This window comes from Lepisma saccharinum, chromosome 24 (genome assembly GCF_977018435.1).
Source record: "Lepisma saccharinum chromosome 24, izLepSacc3.1, whole genome shotgun sequence".
Lineage (NCBI taxonomy): Eukaryota > Metazoa > Arthropoda > Insecta > Zygentoma > Lepismatidae > Lepisma > Lepisma saccharinum.
In genome coordinates, this window is record NC_139252.1 from 40,495,967 (window position 1) to 40,523,821 (window position 27,855).

Sequence of the window (27,855 nt, forward strand, 5' to 3'; positions counted from 1 at the left end):
ATTGCCACTACTGGCTACCAGGTGAAAATGTCTCTCTCATATGTTTTTCTTTTATTAACCATAGCCCACTACGATCCTTCGTAGCAGGCTATGGGTTAACTTACATTTAGAATTCTTTATTGTAATAATAACACTGATTAACCAAAAAATAATTTCGGCTGATATCTTGGTATCCAACACGCGTTCTAAGACAATTGAAACATGCTGATTCAAAATATGCAAACCATTTGTCTGTAACACCCACCAATCTTGAGATATACGACATCAACCATTTATATATGTTTAACATTGTATCAAGGCAAACAACTCACAGACATAGGTTTCACTAGAACACTTTTTGCTACATGGAGTACTATTGAACATGGCTTAGCTAAGAAAATTGTGCAAATGCATCACATGACACATATACTATATAGTAACATCTAGTTGAAGGTATAATACACATAAGTAATACATACGTATAGAAAATGCTTCCTTAATTTAAGGTGTGTTTGGTTTGAATTTCTTGGCTATAGAGTTGCGTTTGTGGTGAGCATTTGGCATCTCATGCTGAAGCGTCCAACAGTAGTCTGCCTACATTGCTGCACTCCATCGGCACTGATAGCGTGATTCCATCACCGAGATGTCCTGATGAAAATGTTCACCATGTTCGTCGCTGACTGAATCTAGGTTCTCGGGGAAGAAGTCAAGATGTGAGTCGAGGATATGAATTTTGAGGGACATGTTGCAACCCAGCTGTCTTCTGTACACACTAATGCACTTTTGCACAACATTCACATAGTCAGCAGATTTATAATTTCCAAGGAAATTGGCTACGACTGACTTGAATGCCACCCAATCATCTCTTTCAGTGTCACCCAGTAAGTCCTGGAAGTGGCTGTCAGCAATGATCTTCCTTATTTGTGGACCTATGAACACACCTTCTTTCACTTTCGCATAACTCATCTTCGGAAACTTGTTGCACAGGTACAGAAAAGCATCTGAGTCGTTGTCTAGTGCCTTCACGAAATTCTTCGAGTCCCAGCTTCAAATGAAGTGGTTGCATGATAACTTTTTCACGTTCAACCAACGGCACACGAAGGACTGCATTCTATCTCTGATCGGCCAATCCTTCTTTATGTAGTGGGGCTTCCTATCTCTGCTATACTACTCGCAGATGAAGCAGCAGTACTTCTTCGCCTTCCTTATCAACGGCGCAAGTTGCGTGCACACGTCAAACATATGAACTGTGGTGCCCACGACTTACTACTATCTACCTTCGAATCGTATAGTTCATATGCTTTCTTCAGAAACGGTGTAAAAGTCTTCCGATGGGATGGATTTCTGTTAGATAGCCGCACACGTAGCAAAACAGATGTGGTGAATTTATGCAACCTCTGGACGCCATAATCCACTGTCACTCAAAATAAAAAAGAAATAAATGAAAGTATAGTAATGCGATCTTGAAAATATTTCGACACATTACATTAAGTATAACTGTTTTCACAAACGACGAAAAAAAAATTCGGTGTTGCACGATAAACGACGAATTTTTTTTTAGGAACGGTATTCCATGAAAAATAAATTTTTTTCGATATCTTCAAAACCTGACGTGATAGAGCAAAACTGTTTTCAGATTTGAAATCAGCATGAAAAACTGCTTTAGAAAATGTAAACATCATGTCGGATATCTACAACTTGTTTATCAGTGTAATTGCTAATGCGTATAAATTAATTTATAAATATATTATTTTCTAAACATAGAATTACCGTGGCAGTTCAATGGTGCTGGTATAACAAAAGAAAGTAAATCTGAAAATATTTTTAATGTTAAAACTCGGAGCTAACCGAATACTTCTAACCAGTATCGGCGTTTGGGTGTCAAAACTTGGGAGGATAGGGGGGCAAAGCAGTTACGTTCTCTTGGTAGACAAGCATTAAAGGGCCATAGTACGGGGGCAAAAGTGGCAAAAAAGTTGGGGTCAACTGCCCCCAGGTCCCCCCAAATAGCCGCCACTGTATATATGTATATGTATACATACATACATAGATACATACATACACGCACGGATCTGGCCCCTCCCTCAAAAATCCTGGGTACGGACCTGTATAGAAGGTATCTTGTGAGAGCAAAAAAACTTAAGTGACACATTGTAATGGTGGGAGCAATGGATTCAGCTGTTCATTTTTCTTAGAAGAATATATGTGTCGATAATGTTCGATTGTAGCTGTGTAGCAGGAACCAAATATCGCGTACCTGCATGCAGAACAGACATTTGAGCACCCTTAACCTGAATCGAAATTCGGGTATCGTTACCAGGAACCGTTTATCGTGTACCATTATCTGGAACCGAAATATAGGTACGCAGATCAAGAAAAATGGGTACCCGGATTTGCAACAGAGAAGAACTGGATGTCCGTGTACGGGACCGAAATTCCGGTACCTGGATCAGGAACTGAAAATCGGGTTCCCAAATTCATGTTCCAAAGATCAAGGACCGAATAACGGGAATACCGTTCCAGAATCGAAATTTGATACTCTTATCCTGAATCAAATTTCGGGTATCTACACCAGGTATATCGTGTACCCTTACCGGATATCGGAACCAAAATTCAGGTACCAACTTCAATAACCGAAAATCGGGTACCCGAACCTGGAACAGAGGTGAACCGGGTACCCGGATACCGAACTGAAATCCGGGTGTACGGATCCATTGTTAACCGAGACTTGAGTTTCTAGGGATCCAGACCTGGCTATCCCTAGTTCAATCCTCGACATTGCCATATTGTACAGCTGTTCTAATTCCATTGAAACTGTAGGTCTATTCCCAATTAGCATTGAGTGGACTTAAATAAACAATTTATTTAATTTAAAGCATTACATAGTCCGAGGTAACAAGTAAAGACTCTTTAATTTTATCCGCCAGTGTTACCAAAACTTTTCTGATTCGTGCTACCTGGCTAATTTGCTTTGTCGTCTCATACTCGTAATAGCTGGATCGTATAGTACATATGTCGCCCGTTCAGGGGATGCACAGATCTGTAGTTCTTGGTGATTCGTTGCTTATCCTTCGTCATCAATGACCTGAAGAGGTTCATCTGAAAAATGCAGAATCGTCAAAGTTTGAATCGACTCAAATGTACTGCGCTTGTGTTTGATAAATAGGGCTAGGATTTGGATGCAAATGCATTTTTTTTTTTTGGTAAGGCATAAGTAGATAGGAACGTGTTTTACCCGTTAGTGAATAAATTGGGATGCCTTTGCTAGGACATTTTTTTGCATTTTTTGATCCTTTTTGGTGTAAAGTTCATTTTTAAACTTTTTTTTAACCGTTTAAGTCATTTTCGGTCTTTTAAAAGTCATCTTATGCATTTTTCTACATTTTGGTGAAAAATGGGGCATTTTACATGCAAATGTAACCCTTTGAAGGAGAGAGGTTCCCGACTCTCGTCTCATTGCCAGCGCAGTTCTGAACAACTGTGTTTGAAGAAACAAAGAAATTCTGTGCAGTATTGTTGATACAAGCTGTTGTGTAAAAATTCAATTCTCTTGTCAGACAACCGACAATCATTCACTTTTGAAAATTTGAATATGATTTTTTTTGTATACTGCAACTCATTACTTAAAGTGTAAAAGATGACAAAAAGTGAACTTTCTTACTTGTACTACCATATGCAATGAACATGTGATAGATAGTGTAACATTAATTTGTATTTTGAATTTCTCTTGGTAGTTTATAAAATTGTTCTACAAATCTTTCAGAATTCTTAGGTCATAAACATGGACGTCCGCAGGATTTTTTCCAGGGAGGGGCAAGGAAGGTATTTTTTCCAGGGGGGGCAAACGAAGGCAAATTTTCCCCCAAAATAGTGTTGTTTCCTAAAAAACATTGCTTAAATTTGAATTTATGGTGTTCATGCAATAATTAACACATATTATTGTGGCTAAAATGAAATTATATGTGTGAAATACATATTTTTTGGTTGACTTTCATATTCCAGGGGGGCGCACGGCTCCCCTTGCCCCCCCTTCCGGACGCCCATGGTCATAAATGCATCTTTTAAAGGTCATTTTTTGGCAATTTTAAGGTCATCAAAATCCTAGCCCTATTGATAAGGATATTACTAAAGCCTGTTCAGAATTTAGAGTATATTGTTGGGCTTATGGTTACAGTGTTGCCAGCAGCAGTACAAATCTAAGTTTTTCTGCGGTAGAAAAAATAACTTTAGAAGGAGATGAACATTTTCTACCTCCACCACTTTTCTCAACACGCACACGTAAAATAGGCCAACAACAAACGGGATGTTATTCTAAAGCGGCTCAAATACCAACGTGAAAATACGCCGCGTAAATCCGCTGCTCAGCTACGCAAGTACGTTACGCCAGATTGCTGAGACATACCCTGCGACGTATATTTTAATCCTACACCCTTCCCTGGAAGCCCAGTTCTTCCAAGCACAAGTCCAGGTAGTCCCGTACGATTCCGTGCTCGTAGCGAACACCGCAAGGAAAGGATTTGCAGGTGAGTGCTGTTAGCGAACACACAAACTTGCCCTGTCTTGTTTATCCTTGAAAGTGGTCGACATTGTAACGTTTTCAAATATTTTTGATATTCGTAAACCTTTCATAAAAGAAAATTGAATTATAATAATGCTCAAAGGTTCCATTTTCGGCCATCAGATGGCGTCGCCCCTAATAGCTCCCCATGTGCTGCCTCTAGTGGCAGATTCTAAACTAGCCGGCTTGCCGTAAATCTCGGCACACAGTCCGACACAAAGGACACACTTCATCGCCAGGAACGAAACGGCACACAACCAGTTTTTGCTGTATCTACATCTCTTTCCTCGTCAGCGAGAGACGTGCCTAGCCATGCTGCGTGTCAAATAGAAGCCAGCCGTTTGCACCACTCGTGCGATGGGACACTGCAAAAAGGGATAAGGACCGCAATAGAGCACGGGTGTCTTTTGGCTTTTGGGCTGAACATTTTGTTAGGTACGTAAACTCATCGCTGTGGCATTAGGAATGCAAAAACACATTGCCGTATATTTGCTGTATTTAACGCTCCGTTTCATCCTATATTAAGGCGACGAAACCTTTGTTTTTGACCCCCCCCCTTTGTGCATTGAACAGAATAAGTGAACCAATGCCAGTTTCTATACAATAGGAAAAGGAATTTGGGAACATGTATGTGTTGAACTTGAATTAAATCATGTTTGGCGGTCCTTGTGCAAATGCTTGTTCTTGCTATAAGCTTGATACGCACGCGTAAATAACCTCTGAGCAGGTGTAGACCAAATTAATGAACATGCAGGTCGTGTTCTTCGATCTTGCAGTGCAACGTTAATTTAACGTTTGCCCAATGATGCAAAAATCGCAACTAATTGAACTAGAATTTGTAAAATAATGTATAATCCTTCTTCGAACCCGCTAATTCTTGCAGAACTGTTCATCTCTATTACCCCCTTTAACGGTAGCATTAAAAATGCGCTAGAATCAGAACAAGAATTGGGATATACATGAATCTAAAGGTTACTAGTCAAATAAAAGGGAATATATAGTGTATTTGTAACACGTACTAGAGAGAGGAGAACTTTTGATTTATTTTTGGGGTTTTGTGCTGACATCATTGATGTCCGTTGTCAAATATATACGTGTATGTACTATTTATCTGTAATTGGCAGGTGATTAAATATTAATGATTGTAATAATGCACGCAGGCCGTGCTGTGAATTAACAAGCGTGGTTGCACGTCTTGAGCGTCGTATCTTTCTGCATGTACAGATTGATTGTTAGTTTTGCACTCTTTTTATAAGTCGTCTTGTTTTGATAAAATTCGCAATAAATTGCACAATATATATATATATATATATATATATATATATATATATATAAGTAGTGTAAATTAGTTGTTTCTAAGTCACACTTTGTAGGTATGCATTTGTAGCCTCTTTTTTTTATCAATTGAATATCAGTTTTTGACATATTTTGACAATTTTTTGTCGATGTTTTAGCGTTTAGCGATGTTTTAGTAAAATTTCCCTTTTTTCCCACTCACACTTGGTAGGTATATCACGATCTTACGTGATATAACTTAACCTATTCATTTTTTTTATTACGTGCTAAACTACACGAGAGCCTCTACGTGCTTTGACCTAGTAGTGCAGGTGGACCGGTTCACAAACCGAAAGTGAGGCTCGGTGAGGCTCCCCTTCATGGTTTTTTCTTGTAAGGCATAAGCCTCATTTTCTCGCAGTGTTGCCAACACCTACCTCCACCCCTTCTTCTTCTTCTTACTTGGCAAGGGCTACTCGTTGCAAGGCGTTCCTCAAACCACTCTCATACTGCGATCCGGATCCCGAAGTTTCTTCCACCACACCTTACTAGCTTCACGAACCAAACAGTTTCGGTTACGTTGTCGTGCGACAGGATAAAATAGATGAACCGTACGTATACCGAGGACCCGATGCAATCGAACGCTTCTTCGAAAAGATGGTCGAGGAGGTTGGGAAAATTGGATGCATGCTGCAAACATCGAAACCGATGCTTCCGTTATCTGCTATCGAACTTCAAAATTACTATGACACTGTCAAGTGTCCTGTGTGTGATAACCACTTCACAGACGACAATCGTAAAGTGTTTCACCATTCGCATACGGACGGTCGCTTCATAAGCGGAATCTGTAACGCATGCAACCTCAAAATCCAAAAACCAAAATTCGTCCCCATATTCTTTCACAATGGTTCTAATTACGACTTTCATCCCTTAATTAGGAAACTCGGATACGACGCTCAAAAAATAGATATTCTTGCTCAAAACGAAGAACGATACATCTCTATAAGTAAGAAAGTTATGATTCCTGGGACTAAAAATACCATCGAGATGAGGTTTCTGGATTCATACAGATTTCTCTCTGCCAGCCTGGACGCTCTTGCCAGCAAACTTTTAGACGAACAATTGTCTAACTATTGTCATTTCGAACCTTTAATTACCCCCCTTTTTTATTTTTGGATCAATTACCTTTTCCAAATTAACAACAGGACTGAGGCGGTTCCTAAATGACAATAGTTAAAGACATATTTTAGCGAATTACGCCGGGATAAGCTAAGTACGTGTTGCTAGAAGGCCTTCGTCATTGCAAGTCACCTAACCCATTCACTAAGAAATAAGAAACAAAATATTGACGTACTGAAAAAAGTTGACTTGTGTTCACCGAGTTCAGATGTTTACTCATTGATGACTCCGTCGTTGTCGTCTATCAAAAACCTATAAGTACCTTGGAAACAGTGAGAGTTATCGAAAAATCTCCCCTTGTCGATTTTTTTTGGTGACGTAGAGAGTACGCGTAGAGAGGTCGGGTTTAGTGCGTCGGTCGAGTCTCGGTGTCCTCTGTCCTCCCATACCAAAATAAACATAGGTCATCATGGAACCAATTTTTTTCATCAATCGAAAATTTTCCAAGTCCACAGCGTTAAAAAAATCTTAAATTGCAAATATCTCGAAAATGGTAAGAGTTATCGAAAAAAATATATCGAAAAACACCCCCCCCCATCCGGTATCGTTAGATACCCCCCTGTCGATTTTGGAGGTGTAGAATACATGTACCAAGTTTTGGTGGTCCTGGGGTCAAGGGGTAAGAAGTTAACCCACCCTCCTCCAAAACTTTGATCACTCGTAACTTTTGAACAAATAGTCGTAGAAAGGTTGGGTTTAGTGTGTCGGTCGAGTCTCGGTGTCCTCTGTCCTCCCATACCAAAATGAACATAGGTCGTCATGGAACCAAAAAATTTCCGAATTTTTTTTCCAAGTGCTGCGTTAAATTGCAAATATCTCGAATTTTTGACAAACAGAGGTGTCCCATAGGACCTTTGAGAAAAAAAAAACACGTGAAACTCTACAGAGGTGTGGTTATCTATAACCGCAGCCGTTAGAACTTTTTTTTTTGGTTGGGCACCACGCACCCTGGCGGGGTTATAGGGGCCAGGAATCCTAAAAAAACAATTATTATTTTGTTTGTTTGCTTGCGTCACAATACAGAAATAATAAGAGGTGCGCGCGTGTGCATGTGTGGCAGAAATATCACATCGTTCGCGAGAGGTTTACAAAGGTCACGATATATAAACATTTGGCCGGACTTGGAAAATTACGATAAGGCGCATTCGCTCACCACTGTTGCCAGCTATAGGTCTTTTAAATCTCTCTCTCTCTTCATCTTACAGCAACGTTGGCATCTCTCTCTCTCTCTTTTTTTTTTAGTTGTAGGTGGTCTGCCAACACTCTCTAGTTAATAATGCTACATATTATACACACACACGCACACATATACTGTGTTGCCATCCATCCATCTCTCTCTCTCTCTCTTTTACGGCAGTGTGTGTTTGTTACCGGCTCTCCTTGCCCAGTGTGTGTATGTTACGCCAGTGTATACATTGGCTAAGCCTAAAAAAAAAAGGTAGTAGCCCTTGCCAAGTAAGAAGAAGAAGAAGGGGTGGAGGTAGGTGTTGGCAACACTGCGAGAAAATGAGGCTTATGCCTTACAAGAAAAAACCATTAAGGCGAGCCTCACCGAGCCTCACTTCGAGCCTCACTTTCGGTTTGTGAACCGGTCCACCTGCACTACTAGGTCAAAGCACGTAGAGGCTCTCGTGTAGTTTAGCACGTAATAAAAAAAATGAATAGGTTAAGTTATATCACGTAAGATCGTGATATACCTACCAAGTGTGAGTGGGAAAAAAGGGAAATTTTACTAAAACATCGCTAAACGCTAAAACATCGACAAAAAATTGTCAAAATATGTCAAAAACTGATATTCAATTGATAAAAAAAGGCTACAAATGCATACCTACAAAGTGTGACTTAGAAACAACTAATTTACACTACTTATATATATATATATATATATATATATATATATATATATATATATATATAACATAACCCTATAGCTCTACAGCACCATGGCGGGCCTTGGCTTACCTACCGACTGCTGGTCTCCCTCCCACACTGTTCCGCCGTCACCTGTTACAGCGTGGAGGTCTCAGACCAGTGTTGGGGTGACGGGTGATCAGCCCGACGAACCCCCAGCCGTTATTGTAGGTCTTCTTGACCGGGTTACGCTCACTCACTCGGAGCTTCCCAATTTCCTCACGATGGTGGGTTGCCACCGGCCCTATACGTAGGCCGAATAAATTCCGACCAGAGCCGGATTCGAACCTATGCCGTCCCGCAGCGAACGATCTCAAGACGAATGAACGCCTTAACCCGCTCGACTACGGAGGAGGACATATATATATATAATATATATATATATATATATATATATATATATATTGTTATAAATGGAAATTTGAAATAGTGTAATTTGCTACCTGCATTCTTGTCCATTCTTGCCATATGTCAGTGTAAGATACGCACTTTTACTAGTCAATAGCAAATTAAATCTAAGGTGATCTTTGGGGCATAGCAACGATATAAGAAGGAGAGGGAATAACGTTAACTTAATTACGAGAACAAACTATTTGCAATGGAGAAAGCATAAAGGTGCCATTCATTGCCGGACCCTTCGACATATTTATATTTGTATTCTCTTACAGGGCCTTTGCCTCGTGCTTCTCGCAAATTTTGCCCGTAAACTCCCGCATTATCGCGTGAGAAGTAAGACGCAAAATTAATAATTTGTGATCTATAGTACGGGTCTTATTTTCACTCACGGTTGCTGTTGCCCGTAACCGCTTCCAGTTTAAATATTGTGGGCAACCGCAACTGACCCCACTATATCATTACAACATGCAAGTGTTGCCAGTGATACCTTATAATCATATTCTGTTTGAAATTAGCTAAATGAAGGATCCTCAACAATTTAGGTTAACTACATGAAAGTTTTTGCTTATATTTCATCTTCCTTAAAATAAAATTTTACGTAGGAAATGCAAATGTTAATCAACCTACAGCGCAGATGGAATAACTTGACAGTGACGTCATCTCCCACCTTGACCTCTCCTTCCAGAAGCGAAGGCTCATTTGCTAGAGCGGACGACAAGGTGAGGTGCAAACCAATAGAAATCTTTCCGAGAGGGGTGATGGAGGCGTGCAAAGCCCCACACTGTTACATTAGTCTTGCGAAACAAACCGCAGCTATGAGTGAGTGATTCCAGGCTATTTTTTTGTTTCTTTGTTAGTGAGGTTTTTTTGCTGCTTTTGTCATTGTTGTACAATGAGCAGTGGCGTAAAGAAAGGTAAGCCCTTGCACAGCGATGCAAAAGAAATAGTTTTCAATGTGTGTATGAACTTTGATTGCGATGAAAACAAAACAACGGCTGTTCACAGAACGTCTGGGGCAACAGGTGTCAGTGAAAGATCTGTGTGGAGAATTTTGAAGGAGAAAGACAAAAGTGTTTCGAGTGCGAGCGGGAAACCTTTTTCAACGCCAGGCAAAAAAACGACTGAATGCCCAGCAACGTGTAACAAATCTGGATTCTTTTGATGAAGCAGTCGTGCGCCGAACAATCCATGATTTATACACGAAAGGCATTGTTGTCAATGTAGATAAACTGATGAAGGAACTGCAAGAAAATATCAATTTTAAGGGTTCGCGTTGGTCGTTGCCTATGATCATAAGAAAATTAGGATTCAGATTTAAAAAGCACAGCGTAGGCAGCAGGAAGCTACTCCTTGAACGAAACAGCATCGTTGCTTTGCGGCGATCATTTTTGCGTGAAGTTAAAGAACTGTGCAGAGAGAAAACCGCCGGTCTTTAATTTACATGCATGAAAGTTTCGTGAACACACACCACACTGTCCTCTAAGTTTGGCTGGATTCCAAAGATTTGGGGGGGTTAAAAGTGCCAACAGAAAAGGCTCCCAAGTTTATTATTGTGCATGCCGGTGGTGAAAGTGGATTTGTGGAGGGGGCGAAGTTAGTGTTCCTTTCAAAAACAACTTCTGGGGACTATCATGGGGAGATGAACACTAATGTTGTGGTTCGAAGAACAGCTTCTTCCCAATCTGCCCCCAAACTCTGTTATTGTGTGTGACAATGCTCCGTACCACAACAAGTTAGTGAAAAAAATCCCAACATCAAAGAGCAGGAAGGATGAAATGAAGTCGTGGTTGTCATCTCACAATATTCCGCATGCAGAAGGTTTGCTGAAAGCCGAATTATATGAAATAATTAAAATAAACAAGGTCGCTTATAAGAGGTACGCCATGGACGAAATTGCAGCAAGCAACGGACACAAAGTGTTGAGAATTCCACCATACCATGCAGATCTCAATCCCATTGAACTCATTTGGGCTAACGTGAAAAATTATGTCGCCAGTAATAACATTACTTTCACAAAAAATAGTGTTCAGGAACTTATAGAAGAGGGTTTCCGACAGGTGACAAGTGAGGACTGGAAGAAAGCAGTACAACACGTACAGAAATGGGAGGAATTTTACTGGGAAAAGAATGGACTTTTGGAAGAAAGAATCGAAAACTGAACTGTGTATGTCGGCCACGATTCAGATTCAGACAGTGATGACAGTGTATCTTGCGCAAGTGAAGAAGAGGAGGATGATGACGTGCTTCCCATTGCTGATTAAATGTACGACATTTTTGCACTTTCCTGTTTTGACTTGCCTTACGCAACAATATATAACATGTTCTTTCAGCAATTCTTTAATTAATTAATGTTGATGTTACTATTATTATTTACTTATTTATTATTATTATTATTATTATTATTATTATTACGACTATTTCATCTAGCAGTGCTAACATTAAATTGAAGATTAGTAGTTTACACCGCGATCTTTACTGCTCCTACTCTTACTCATGCCATGATTCCTTTCATAGCAGTTGGCAACGCTGACTTAGCAGGGAGTGACGTTACTGCCAGGTTTTTCCTTCCCGGCTGTAGGCTACTTTTTGTACAAAGGACATTTTCCTAAGACATTTGAAATTACAAATACCCAATTAAACTGTTAGCTATATATATTTTAGGTTGGAATTAGTACCACAACACTCTCTTCTTCTTCTTCTATCTTGCCCAACCCAGCTTTACCTAACCTAACCTAGCGTCACTAATGAAGTCACGTCAGTCAGCGAATCGGATTGCTTAAAACCACTGACGTGCGGTGACGTCGACACTTGGGGTAGCAATTAGTGGCGTGATCAAGGGGGGAGGTTGGTGTGGGTCATCCCCTACCCCCTTTAGGGCCCAGATTCCTAAAAATAGAACGTCAATAACAGGAAAAGATTGCAAAATGATGAATGAGTACTAAAAAAATTTCACGTAACCCCTACCCCCATTCGAAAATAAAGTAAGATTTGATTTGACTACTAAGCCAGAGATCCTGGGTTCGAATCTCGGTTTGGCCATGGGTATTCTTTTAGTTTGTCTCTTCATCAATTATATTGTATCATTTTCGCGATTAGCAAGAAGTGGCGGAAAAGCGAAGTAAAATAAACCAAATCAAGCAATCAATCAATGATTTGAATTGATTGTTGTTACTTAGCGTCGCTTTTTTCTCACATTTTGTTAATTGCTAAGATGATACGATAAATTAATGAAGGGTCAAACACAACACACCCATGCCCAGGTCGGGGTTCGAACCCGGAACTCCTGGTGTCCTAGCGCGCTGCGATAATCACTCCCCCACGGTTGGTTGATTTGGTGTTTTAAGTACACTTTATGCACAAACAAAACAGATAACAAAACACACTTTTTGTAGTTTCTTCAATAATATTCATTTGGCTTCTTGAGTTCTGAGATACATTTTTCATTTCAAATTATTTCATTATTCACTGCAGAGTACAACATAAGAACAAGAATGTACGATCATCACGGGTTCGAATCCCGGCCTGCATTGTTAGAGGTCCCTTCATCAATTTTATCACGTCATCACTCATTCTCATTTTCGCGATATCCAAATGTGGCAGAAAAGCGAAGTAAAATAAACCAAACCAACAACAATATGAACGTGCGTACTCTTGCCCAAATACATACATCCGTTGGAGGCCAAGAGATTAGTATATTTAAATAACACACTACTAAAACGAGAGTGAGAGAGAGCCTGAGCAAATATTTGTAACTTAATCGTTATATATTGCATTTCAAAAAAAGAAAAGAAAGAAAGCATAACATTATTGTAAAAGGTTCTGTAAATACAGAGATCATAAGTACTGCAGAAAATATTCGCTTGAGTTCTTTAGAGGATTTACAAAAAATCGAAGGGAAACCAATCCCCTATCTGTCCTATAGGAGATAGACTGGGGGACCTGAAACCACGGGCTTTTAACTATTGCAGCGGGGGCGAGGGGACAAGGGAGGTAAAGGCAGAAATCTTCTCTTTTGCTTCGGGCGGCCGTTTCTACCTGGAACTGCTAAGGCGGAAGAAGAGCGAGCTAGGCCAGTTTTGCTCGCGGATCACACCGAGGGACGAGAAGCGCGTGAAAAAGAAAACGTTGCATATGAACTGTGGCTTTAACAAAACAATAAATATTGTGATTTTAAAATAATTAGAGATGTGAGATTGATTAATCTATCTCTGCTAGACTAGCTACTCCTTAGTGCACGTCACTGCTTAAAACTGTTGTGGCAGCAATCACTACCATATTTTTAATATAAGTGTGCGCACGTTAGAATAATAATGTCATTGATAAAAATAAATTGAAAAAAGAAATTATGAATGATCAGGGGTGAGTCAGGTCAGGTCAAGAGGCACCACCCAATGAGGTGTTTCTCCACGCAAGTTGGCTTATTACTGGCAACACTTGTATGCTGAGCAGTTTCAAGGACAAATAAGAGAGGACAAGTTTGCGTGTTCGCTAACAGCACGCACCTGCAAATCCTTCCGTAACTGTGTTCGCTATGAGCACGTTCGCTAACAGCACGGCACCGTCCCGTACTACCTGCTTTTTACAAAGGGGGTCCACAGGGACCGACCTTTCAGCGGTGGTACCTCACGGATTATTGTTGTTCATAGCTGGGTCTTGGCCGAGGGAAGAGCAGAGCAATTATCCCCGCTGGTCTCTTCCAGTCCCAACCTGCCCTTTCATCCCCAGCCTCCTTTACGCACGTGTATACGCAGAAAAGTTAAGACCTCCTAAACTTTTGGGCCTAATGAAAATTACGGTGGTGCGTACAAAAATTACGGTGCGTAACATCCGCAACTCCCCAAATACCGTCGCATACCGTTGCGTGCAAAATTTAATGACCTCGATGTGTTTCTACGTTAATGTATGTCCGCCTTTATCCCCCCCCAAAAAAAACACTGAAAAATGACAATCTAATACGTCTTTGTAAGATAATCTTGTTTGAATCTGGATACGCCGATAAATTCCAATGAAATTCCTTTATTCACCGCATAGTCATACATTTCTATTCAAATGTAATCGCTTTGTGACAAAAGAAGACTTTCTTTGGGGGAGCAATCTCAATAGTAAAATCGTATAAGATCCTATAGTGTACTCCTAAGTCCGGATGGACTTCAGTGTGGGTTGACGCAGATCCAGTTATATAAATTACCCAAATATTGATAGATGACGCTAATATTATAGGAGAAGGTCTAAATATGGGAGAAGGTCTAAATATGGGCGAAGGTTTAAATATAGGTTTTGGAGTTATCAGCGCTCCCGGGTGCTGCAGTCTGCCAGAGGCTATTGGAACTGGTTATATGTCAAGGACAAAGGTTGCGGCGCCAATTCGCAAGAGAAAGTGGTGGTTAGTTTCGGCCTTGGACGCTGTTATAGAATTACGACCTCCGAAAACTTTTTGCAGGTATGTTTTAACTCTGAGTTTTCTTAATTCTCATCTGCTTTGTATAGGTTATGATATTCGCGGTACATAAAACAAGTGTGGGCCTTTATATTGCCATGATTTGTTTGTGAAATATGTACCACAGAGAGCGAAAATAAATTGAAGAAGAAAAATAACATGATGGTCTAAATATGGGCTACGACATGATGTCTAATGTGGAGACCACATTTTCAACAAATATTTGGATGTTTTTCTTAATTTCGATTTTTCCCATTCCACGTGGTTTTCAAAACAACAGATTATTTATAAATATGAATTTTATAATGTTTTAGCTATAAATGACTGTTTTTTTAAAAAAAAATTAATTGCCTTTTGTGATATTGCCACTAGTAGCCCATATTTAGACCACAATTTTGAAATATATCATTTTACCATTTTTTGGAAATTGCTTTTTTTTTAAAAAAAATGGAGACCTTCTACTGTAGCATGCTATTACATTTAAGTATATATTTCATAGATATGCATTTTAAAGGCAGGTGCTTGATATATTATTTTTTTCCTCCTCAAGTGACAACATAAAAAGGGGGGTCCATATTTAGACCTTTTCCTCTATTATTATTATTATTAGTAGTAGTAGTAGTAGTAGTAGCAGCAGCAGCAGTAGAAGTAGTAGTATTGTCATTATTTGCTCTTGTTGTCCTGTCAATAGGCCGTTTAATTTCCAAGCCGCGTACTGTATTCTCTCTCTCTCGGTCATTTGATTTCGGCTGAGAACTTTTCATGTATTTTCCCTGTATAAATCTGCCCTGGGGATCACCCAGCCTCTAATCAATGGGTAGCTGGTGGGGATAAAGGTTGGCGGAGAGTGCTGCTGATCACATAATCATCTCAGTTTGCCCGATATCGAGAATGTGTGTGTCCCTACTTCCACACCCTCTGTGAGTATTCATGGCACGGTGCGATGCACAAGGAATAGCTTTACATAATAATAATAATTATTATTATTGCACGTATGACGCGTATTGGAAGCAGTGTTGCCACATGAAGGGAAATTTCCCTTTTGCATGGAAATTCGGACTGAAGTTTTACCCAAAAGGGAAAGGGAATTTCGATGAAGAATATCACAATTTCAGGGAAATTTTAAGACTTCTGACTCTATATTATTACTGATTATGTCAAATTCCAGTTTCATATTCACATTTTAATTTTTTTTCTGATCCTTCTTATTTTTGCTCCCTCGACTATAAAAAATTATCTATTTATATTTCTCTTAAGTTTATTGTACGTCGCTTTTCTGTATCTTCGGATAATTGTAACGATTAAAATTAACGATTTAATGCATTCCTGGGACATCTATCCAGAAAGCGATGAAGCTTACATGTATGTGAAAAAATTGTGCAACATTTTTTTATTCATACGGTCAGGAACCAATGGAAATTTTACTATTACTACCACTGCTAATAATAATAATAATAATAATAATACTTATTATTATTATTATTATTATTATATTTGTTTAGGTGAAGGGAAAAAATGATCCAAAAAGGGAAATTTTGCCCTTTGAAAGGGAAATTGTGCCCTCAGATTGTGGCAACACTGATAGGAAGAGCTCCCGAAATTTCTAGATTACGTGCTTACTCATTTGAATCCGAGTCTCGTTTTCAGTGCCATCTGTTGTTGAAATGCTTCAACAGTGAAACATGCTGAAAATTTTAGGGCGTTTCGTAAGTAATTCCAAATTGTACCTGCTCAGAGGAAATAAGGATCGGATTCTGGAAAACAATCCAAATCAACTTCTCGTGGTACGGTGGGGTGGTTAAGGATCCCGTGTATGAATAGTAGCCTCCTGTCGCTGGTAGGAACCACTTGACGACGCCGGAGCTCAAGGCGGCCGTGTCCTCCTCACTCTTAATGGTTGCCAACACCCGTCCTATGCTCTCGAAGGCAGTGTGGTGTTTGCCTACCTGAAACAAAATAATAAGATTTTACACTTTTATTATTATTATTATTTTTATATACCAGTACTCTCTGTCCAGGAATCCCTCGAGCGAGCAAACGAAAACAAGCCTCTGCGCAGGTAGTGACTCCAGAGGGTTCGACCAATGAACTTGCGAGAGGGTAAGTGAATGCAGCTACCAGCCACTTGCAGCAAAGCGCACTGCTCTGCTCCGCCAACTCGCTTTCTCCCCTTCTCTTCCGTTATGCGCAACCTTGCTCCACAGATTCCAGACACAGAGTATAGTTCTAATGGCGTCAGAGATGGTGGACGTGCCTGAATACATACATCTTGGGACTCAGGTTCCTATGGTGTGATACGATAGGTTTTTGTTTGTCGAAAGTGTGAAGTGTAGAGCATGCTAGAATATTTATTTATTTTTTATTAAACACAACAGGTGAATGCCCAATTACAGTGTTCTACATTTTTTGCTTTGAGTTTGTAAATGTACAGTTTGATAAGAAATATTATTGTGCAGAAATGTAAATAAACATAAAACATGTCAACGCTAAATTATATGTGTTACAACAGTTAACAAACCGAGTTATAATAATACATGTTAATTGAAGAGAGTGGAATAAAATATCTAACTATTAGCTACAAAAATAGCCTACATGAATCCAATATTTCAATTATTAAGTACAATGCACAAGGTATTTATCTTTACACTCAGTATTTCAGATCTTTACCACCATGTACAAAATATATAATGAGATACTAAAATAATATATTATAAATTACATAAAATATGGAAATAAATTAAACACAGTATAAATCAAGGATAGAAGTTATCTACTTCGAATAAATACATTAATTATGTGTGTAATAAAGAACCTGTAAATAATTGACACTCTAGAAAGTACGTACATATATGTAATTGAGTATAAACTACGAAAGAAATATATATTTACAAAAATTGCATTTATGTTTACATTGTTGACATTTATTCTTCCATTCCTTGAATAACTTTTTTGAATGTCCCAATAGGCATGTGAAATATATCTAATTTTGGTTCCCTTTCGGAACATCTGTTGTACAGTTCACACATTCTCCTGATTGGTGATTTATTTATAATGTTCGATCTTCTGTTACTTCAGTAAAAGAGGCCCCCTTTGGATTGTGTCTTGGAGATAGGAACACGTATATGTATTTGTTCTAGAAGATGCTGCACTTGAATATCAGAATTGAAAATTTGAGAATTTGAATTGTGAAAATTGATGTTCTAGCACAAGAAATCCGTATTATACCAATAAGTTCAATAAGTATTTAAATTCATTAAAACTTGGGTTGATTTTATTTAGGAATGAACGAAGAAGGATTTCTTATATCTTAAGTGGCATCTTGTGTGCTACGAAGCCTCTATTTGTGTTTTCTTGTGTTTTATGAAAGTCATAGGCGTGCGCACGGGGGTACCAGGGGTGACTAGGCACCCCTAATGTAACCTCAAAAATAAAAATAAAATGTAGAAACTACCATTAAAATAATGAAGATAATTATTTACATTTATATAGAACACGAAGATAGCGGCAGCAATCGATTGATTGATTGAATTGCTTTATTTTTCTTCGCTTCTTGTGCCACTTGTGGCTAATTTGCGAAGATGAGGATGAGTGATGATATAATGAAATTGATGAATGGACACTCACAAACATCCATGCCCAGGCCATGATTCGAACCCGGGACCCCTGGCGGCAGCAATCGAAACCGCCCACAAGAAAAGGAAATGCAAACTGATTTACGAAGGAGCTCTGTGCAATTTTGAAAAAATAACGCAAACAGTAATTACGGTAAGTTGTTTTTGTCGAAAAAGATGGACAAAGATTTGTATTTGCGATTTATACTGGACCTAACGTAATAACGATACCACATAGTGCAAATACTCAGAGAATTTAAAGTTAAAATTTCATCTTCATATACCTAATAGTTTCCGTGAAAAAGGAAGTCACGACAATTAGGCTAACATTGTCCAGATATGTGATTGAAACTCCTATTAAGACACCCCAAATATGGTCTGCGAACGCCTATGATGAAAATAATGCTAATTTTGTTTAAGAAAAGAACGTTTCAAGTTTCAATATCTATCGTAGATTTCGAGCCTTATTTAATCTGTTACGAATTGTTTTATTATTCAACTCATAAATATCTCTATCTGTTTCTCTCGCTTCTCTGTGTTTCTTCTTTCTTTCTCTTTGCTTCTGCCAGTGTTTTTTTCTCATTTCACTGCTTACCCTGCTATCCCTTCTCTCTCTAGCTTTTCCTCTTGACCAGTGGCGGCGATTATGGGAGGCGAGGGGGGCAACTGCCCCCGTCACACTTTTCACCACTTTTGCCCCCGCACTATGCTAAACCTTATCTACAAAGGGAAATATACTGTCTTTGCCCCCCAGTTTTGGAACCAAATCGCCGCCACTGCTCTTTACCCATTCTCTTTTCCCTCTTTTCGGTATCCACCCTCTCTCTGTATGTCCTATTCACCATTACTTTCCATTCCTTTCATGCTATTGCATCGCTTTTTCCTTTTCGTTGATGTTCCATTCCTATTACTGGATTCGCTTTGCTAATTTTCTTTTCAAATTTTCTTCGTCATATTACTTTTTCTCATTGTAAGCGAACCATAACGATGAGGATGAATGATGATTAGAAAAAGTGCTACAATGACATCGTAAAGATAGACTGTAAGTCGAACACTCGACCGATTCTATTTCCCTGCTAAGCAGAGCTTGAGGTGGAAAATGTTAGCTGGGGATGTTTGGTCAAGCATTGGGGTTAGCTTGGAGGATGCCCCTATGGTTTAACATGGAGGCAACTAGAGTAAATTTCACACTGAAGTTGTTGTAACAATACTTCGAGCAATGCTTGTTCATCCTTTCGTCTTTACTGTTTCGTAGTACCACAAGGAATAATATCAGATACTCTATCTTACTTAAAGTTCTTACTCTGCACTGGGGCTATGTAGTTTGTCACGTGATCTCACCTCTAAGAAGAAAGAAGTGACAGCAATGGCTTCATCGTCGCCATTACTCTCCAACGCGTCCATTAAGGTGGCATAGTCTTGCTTGAAGTGTACCACGTGGAGCTCACCAGGAAAGCTGTGAGGAGAATAGTACCACAGATAAACGTATTGTAGACAGATATTTAACTAAGGCAGGAAAACCGTGATAGTACTGAGAGAAAATCCAAAAATACAGGGTGGTACATAAAAACTTTACAACTTTGTAAGTGAACATTACAGAGCTGGTTGAGGTGTCATTTTGTAAGCAAATACATCAAGTTTGACTAGCGTTGTGGAATAGTACCGAATTCCTGTTCCGGTGTACCACAAGGCTCCAATCTTGGACCATTATTCTTTCTATTATATATCACCCACAATTTTTAAATACTCAAAATGCTTACTTTTTGCTGATGACTTAAAATTGTATAAAGTAATGAAAGATTCAAACGATGCACATAAGTTGTAAGAAGACTTAGAAAATGCACAAAGATGGAGCATCGAAAATAAATTAAACTTTAATGTCACAAAATATTTTGCAATAACTTTTTCCAGGCAAATCAAACCCAATATTTATCAGTATACAATGAATAATCGTGCATTACAAAGAGTAAATCAGATAAACGACTTAGGAGTTACATTAAATAATAAATTATCTTTTGGAACACATATTGATCAGATTTGTAATGATGCTTACAGAACGTTAGGGTTCCTAATTGGATGTTAACAAGACATGCATAATGAAAGAACTCTGACAAGTCTGTTTAATTGCCTTGTTCGAACCAAATTAGAATATGCAAGTGTAGTCTGGTCACCTTACACACAATGTAATAGCAAGAAGATTCAGAAGAAATTTGTTCGTTACTTGTATTACAAAAAACACAAAAGATCGTCTTTTCAGGATCAGGTATTATAAACAACTACTCAAATAATTCAATGTTACACCACTGTACGAAAGGAGAGTAGTATCACATCAATTATTTTTATATAAGTTAGTCAACTAGCTGGTCGACAGTCCAAGGCTCCTCCAAACATTAAACTTTAATGCTAAGAAGGACATGTTACGGTTCAGGCAGCCTTTTTATTACAGCAAATCTCACTCAACAATGCACCATAATTCGCCCAATTCTAAGACTAAGTATTAAACATAATGAAATAGTCAGAAACGGTGGAGACTTGGATTTCGCTATGCCATTCATGCATTTCCTGTCGGTCCTTCGAAGAATATCATGAATATATAATAAATAATTATAGATGTTTTCTGTGTACATGGGTATGTTTGTGAATACAATTATGCCTGCATGTGTGTATATTTGTTTATATATGAGTATTTACATGTGTATAGTTATAAATGTCTCAGTCTGTATATAGATATGTATCTTGTTCTACCTCAGTGAATCTCATTTTTGGATTTATGTTCTCTAGAATTCTTGTGTTGGTGTTCTTTATTATTGTAGTTTTGCTCTCATTCTTCTTCATTTGTTTTGTATTGTTAGAATTATATTTTTTTAATTGTTTAAAATATATATGTAAGCCTATTGTAATTGGAGCGAAAGCTCTGTTATAGGTGAAATAAATAAATAAATAAATAAATAAATGTAGAGTAGGGCATTATACAGGGTGGTCCAAAAAAAACTTTACATGTTTGTAAGTGTATATTGTTTTTTTCGGAAACGTTACAGAACTGATTGTGGTGTCATTTTGTAAGTAAATACATCAAGTTTCTCTAGCGTTGTGGAATAGCACCGAATTCCACCACCGCAAGCGGCAGCGGCAGTTCGATTAAAAATGACTGCTATCACAGGTAGAGAGAGAGAGAGAGCTGTGTGTTTTGGCCGCATGCACGGCGCACTACTACCAAAGTCCAGGATATCCTCAATAACCGATTTCCAGGTCGATGAATGAAACCTCAAATGTAAAAATCGAAAGGTAGAGGATCAGGTGAACGAGGTGGCCATGCAATTGGCCCACCTCGGTCTATCCATCGACCTGGAAATCGGTTTTTGAGGATATCCTGGACTTCAGCGAGGTAGTGAGGTGGTGCGCCATCTTGTTGGAAGTGCACGTCGCCAAAACACACAGCGAGCTCTCTCTCTCTACCTATCATAGCAGCCATTTTTAATGGAACTGCCTCTGGCACTTACGGTGGTGGAATTCGGTGCTATTCCACAACGCTAGAGAAACTTGATGTATTTACTTACAAAATGACACCACAACCAGTTCTGTAACGTTTCCGAAAAAATATATATATACACTTACAAACATGTAAAGTCCTTTTTGGACCACCCTGTATAATGCCCTACTCTACATGGTAGCCATACCTTAAACAACCATAACACACCCATTTTAAATTTATTTATTTTGAAGTATTTATTATTCCTAACAAATCTCATAATCACGATTAACCTATTCTCTGTCCGCTACAAGAACGAAGTCATTGTAATCAAACACACGTGACTTCTGAGAAATCCTATTGGTTTTGCCAGTGACAGCTGTGCATGATCTTGTACGTAGGAATATAATGCATGTGATAAAGCCATACCACTCAACGTAGCTGTTATATTTATGTTGTGGTACCTGTTCAGCTATGACCAATATATACACCGCGTGGTTAACTTCTTTCTTACTGTGGATGAAAAATAGAGGCAAAACAGTGATGTACAAAAACCAAAATACATTGAAATTAAGTAATTATGGGTATTCTGTGATGATTCTACATTCACAACGATTTCCTGGTTGTGAGGTAACAGCATGGTTTGTGAACATCGTGCTGCTTTTCACTTGGGGTAGACAGATCAAACAATATGTCTCCCAAAACACACACACTCAGTTGTACAAGAAGCATTCATTTAATTTAGAATAGACACAAGAACTTAGTACTTCTAATGAAACATCAACATTAACCAAAAAAGTCAAACATTGCATGATACTAAATACTTTACAAAATACAGTGTTGCCATATTACCTTTTGCCATTGATTGTATGCTCGGATCCTTCAGTGTTGTCAGGTCCCCAGTGGAAATGATATTGAGCCAGATAGTATTTGCAGGCTAGAGGGCCTCCATGAATATAAGCGCCAGTACTTTGAAGCACTGCTTCCGCTGTGTACAAAGTGAAGACATTAGTCTTTAATAGATAATGTTAATGCACAATGAGCAATTAATTCGGTAATATGTTATGAAAATATGCATTCATTTGGAAAATATATGTATGTACGCTCAGATACTCACACCTCTTACATACACCTCCACCTACCTATCTATTTATCCATCTGTCTATATACAGGATGATTCAAAAGTCCTGTCCCATAGGACAACTCTGTTATTAATACACATAGGGAAAACTCGAAAGAGGGGAAAGTTATTGGAAATATGCGGGTTTCAATCTAAACTGCCTGAAGTTTCAAGGTAGAATGCACCGTTGAGGTTGTACACTGGTACGAGTCTCAATTGTAGCCGAAAATACCATGCTGCCACAAGCTTCGTATCGCTTTTGAGTTTAAGTTTAAATCCACTTTATGCTCAGATAGGCTAATCGGGAGAGGACCTACAGTTTAAAATAGGACCCCATGCACTGTGCAGTGTGTCTCCACCGGAAATCGAAATTGAATCCCACACAACCGAGCCACCGGAGAGTCAAATCAAGGTCTGCTTAGTGTCTTTCTTTCTATGAAGCCGTGGACAGTATATCGAGTCCCGTCGTCGCTATTATCAGATTCTTCACATCGATACACACGCGTTCATATTACAATGGGAACGTACCTTTAGCTTTGTAGTTACACTTTTATATAAAATGCAACTAATTCTGATCAATATTGTTTCATAACCAACACTTCAAGTGAATAACGTACTGCAAAATATAATTGCAAATTTGCTTAATTTCTTCCTATCCATATTTATTGTTATTTGTTTCGGCTTTTTTTCCATTGCGAAGTAAAGTCTGTGTGGTCTTTCCTCTCACCACTTAATCATGTTTATGTCTACAATGTGTTTATATATATAACACTCTATATAATAAACTGTTACGTTAAAGGGAATGTTTATAAATAATATATGAAGAATAAACTTATAAAGCACACAAGAATAAAAGTAGAACCTACAGGTTTGAATTTACACACACACACACACACACACACTTATGGAATAATCATTTGCATTTTATAATATATTAATTAATACGTTTTACTGTTTTACTAGAGTTAAACGTACCGGGAGGCCAGAATTAAAGTTACCCAACTCAAAGCCCTCTGTAGCCTGTTTGAGGCATCTTAGAACTCTGAAATTTGGTGAATCCACTATGCAGACCATGGGGAAGAGGATGGCGATAAAAAAAATAGTTCAATTTTCCGCCACCAGGTTGAAATGTGGCGCTGTACGTCCATGATGGGTTGTACAAATAACCATGTTAAGTGATTTAGCTGCGTTATTATTAGAAAGACATTTGTTAGCGGATGGAAGTTGCGAGAAAATAATCTGTCGTTTATTGTAAGATTTCAAGGTAAAGGCAAATCCATAACCAATTGGAGCAGTTTATGTAATTATTACAACCCATCATGGAAGTACAGCGCCACATTTCAACGTGCTGGCGGAAAATTGAACTATCTTTTTTTATCCCCATCCTCTTCCCCATAGTCTGCATAGTAGATTCACCAAATTTCAGAGTTCTAAGATGCCTCAAACAGGCTACAGAGGGCTCTGAGTTGGGTAACTTTAATTCTGGCCACCCGGTATATTTAAGCTGAAAACAGGAAGCAGCTGGGTAACTTACCAGTGATGCCGTTATTAACGAATTCCGCCGAAATAGTTTGATCGTCGTACCCTACCCAATGCAGACGTGGGAAAAGTTGTCGCGTCAGACTCTCTGTGGTGATGTCGACAGGCGATTGCCATTCGCCGATAACATGGGGGCCGTCGAAACCAAACTTTTCTGCAATGATGAAGCCAGGATCAGGAAGGAGTCCTTTCAATCCAATGGTCAAAAAGAAGCCAGTAACACGAATAGCGCTGGCAAAAAATGTGAGCCAGCATAAATTTTTGCAAAAGATTCGAAAACTTGTGTCCTCACATGGGATATTATTAACATCGTGTTATGTGTCAATAAGGAGATAGAGATTGATTGATTGATTTAGTTTATTTTGCTTCGCGTTCTGTGCATCTTGGCTAATTTGCGAAGATGGGGATGAGTGATGAAATTGATGAATGGATATTCACAAACAACCAAGTCCGAGCGGGATTCGAACCCGGGACCCTTGGCGTCGCAGAAGGAGATAGAGAGAAAGAGAGAGGAAGAGAAAGAGGAAGATAGACGATACAAAGAGAGAGATGAAGGAAGAGAAATTACTGCAGCAGTAGACAAAGAGAGGGAAATACAAGAGGGAAGAAAGACGAACGAGAAAGAGAGAGAGAGAGAGAGAGAGAGAGAGAGAGGGAGGGAGGGAGGGCGCAGTGGTAGCTTCGTCGCCTTGTAATCAAGATGTCCCAGGTTCGATTCCCGGTGGCAGCACATAGTGATTCGGATCCCACTTTAAACTGTAGGCCCAGTCCCGATTAGGGTAAGGATGCCGAATCGACCCTTCCCAATACAAATATGTTTGATACATCGTTGGAAAGGGTATGACACAAGGATTCCAGAAATGTAGGATTTATGGTGAGAAAACAATTGGAAGTGGAAAAAAACATAGTTTTTAATTTGAGAAACTTCCATTAAAAATAAAACATAATGAGCCTAATTTGCGTGAAGATGTAAGTTAAATGCCTAATTTGTTATATAAGGGTTGTTGGGTTTAGTTATACTAGCATTTACAATGTATTTATATGCTAAAAGAACCAAACCTAACAGACACTAATGACGTAGACATTCCTCGAGAAACGTCACAACCCAAGGTTGTCCTCACGTTGTGCGATAAAGAAGACAAGTGAAGTAAGGGCCCCGTTATCGCACAACGATCAGGCAACCTTGAACAATAAAATAACAAAAAACATATATTTCCCAAACAAATTGAAGGAAAACAATTTACCTAACGAAAATAATTTACAGCCATTAATAAATAGAAACTTCAATATCCAAAAATAGAATGAAAACCATAAATACGGATGAAAACACGAAATAAAAAAGTTTATTCCTAATGGAAATTAGCATCAATATCCACGTTAAAAACCAAAGTTCGACCTGGCAATACTGTGTGTTTACAACATGAATGTGGATACAGGAAAGATGCTATGGTAAGTAATGTAAGAAAGTTTGTATTATTACACAGAACAGGAACATCTAATTGAAAAATGCACAATGCCAAATCGAAGCTCGAATTAAGTACTAAGAGTGAATATATATTTTTTTACGCCGAAATGGTAAAACACAAGCGTCGATTGTGCTGTTTATACCCGATTAGCTTTTCTGTGCATGAAGTGGACTTAAAACACCAACTCAATGAATCAATCAACAGAGAGAAGGAGAGAAAGAGACTCAGTAAAAATAACAGAAATAAAGAAGCAGAAAGATAAAGAAGCTATAAAGAGAGGGATAGAAACAGCGCGCAAAAGAAGATAAATATTAAAAGAAAGAGGACTACAGAGAGATTAGGATGCTAGAAAATATAGAAAACGAAATGAGAAAGAAGAGAGGAAATGAGCACGAAAAAGAGACACTAAGAAGGAGAAATGAACAAAAAGGTTTTAGGAAGAGAGATTATTTTTATTATTTAGGCATTTTTGGGGAAGTGGGGATGGGTGATGATGTGGTGAGTTTGTTTGTTGAGTTTGGTTTGAGCCCATTTAATGCACAGACAGGCTAATTGAGACTGGACCTAAAGTTAAGGTGGAATCCGAACCAGTATGAGCCGGGTACTACGCCATCTTGGAGGCCCCGATGATATGATACAGTTGATGAAGGGATGCTCACAGAGAACACCTATGCCGAGATTTGAACCCCTGGGCTCTGGACTAACCACTCCGCCATGGATGTAGACGTGTAGGAAAGCAAAATAGAGATACAAATGAAGGATACAATGTAAGTTTAAGTAGGTATTTTTTCTTTATTTCAAGAGGAGGAGAAGTGTACCGGGGTGTTCAAAAAAATGAATACACACTTTAAAACGGAATAGCTGCTATATTATTATGAGTATTGCAACAATACAACGGGAAAAGTTACAACATAGACACAGTTTCTGCGTGCAATTACAATATGTGCTCAAACTGCGAACCACCAGCCTGCAAACGCCTTTGCACACGGTGCTGTACATTCCTGATGACATGTTCCAGAGTAGCCACAGGGATTGCTGCACAAGCCATTTCAATTTCATGGCGTAGGTCCACTAATGAACGTGGCTTCTTACTGTACACTACTTCCTTGACAGTTATGCCTCCATTATGGTTGCACTTCACAGACATTCTCGAACTTCCAGCACCACTTCAGAATGTTTTTTTCGCGCCTCGAATGACAACCGTGTTTACGCTATCCCTGCACTTTCTCAACTTATTGCATCGCATCGCATCGCGTCGCTGAACACTAACGCTATCTGTTACTGATTCTGAACGATAGTACTACAAGTTGAACCCATAGACAACGTGAATTGAAGCGTATCACATGTATGACATGCTTTTAAAGTGTGTATACATTTTTTTGAACACCCCCGGTATATTGTAAAATGTTGTCCCTATAAACAGGTAATGCAAGAGAGAGATGGATGGGCCTCCCCGATGGCGTAGTGGTAAGTTCGTCGCCGATGGAGGCACATAGTGGTTCGGATCCCACTTTAAACTGTAGGTCCAGTCCCGATACGCCTCTCTGTGCATAAAGTGGACTTAAAACAACAAAATCAAATCAAGAGAGAGATATGGGCAAGGTACTTCAGGTAAGAGAATATTTGTGGAGAATATCCGTATGTTATCTTCAACGAAGGTCACCAACACGTTCTCCAAAGCTTTGATATCCTCTGCCAAATTAACATAGCTAGAATTAATAAAATAATTATTTTAATGATAATATTAGCTGAACATGAATAAAACTTAATTACTTGCATATTCGTATATATATCTGACATGCTGCAAGGAGTGGGGAATTCGTAACGTCCTTAAAATATTCATGGAAAAGAAATTGTGTGACCAGCAGATAGGAATGTTTTTTTGTAATTCTGTAATGACAACAATCCTTTCTAA

General features: G+C 38.8%; 1 protein-coding gene across 1 annotated transcript; it reads right to left on the bottom strand.

The window, feature by feature from the left end:
- Nucleotides 1–2,835: 2,835 nt before the first annotated feature.
- Nucleotides 2,836–27,842, bottom strand: LOC145978366 (carbonic anhydrase 1-like). The gene is made up of 6 exons (XM_083110968.1): nt 27,714–27,842; nt 24,470–24,628; nt 22,668–22,803; nt 19,688–19,802; nt 16,463–16,681; nt 2,836–3,078 (listed from the first exon to the last, which is right to left on the bottom strand). The coding sequence occupies exons 1-6, from the start codon at nt 27,781–27,783 to the stop codon at nt 2,959–2,961; spliced, it is 819 nt and encodes a 272-aa protein (XP_082967094.1). The 5' UTR covers nt 27,784–27,842; the 3' UTR covers nt 2,836–2,958.
- Between the last annotated feature and the right edge of the window lie 13 nt (nt 27,843–27,855).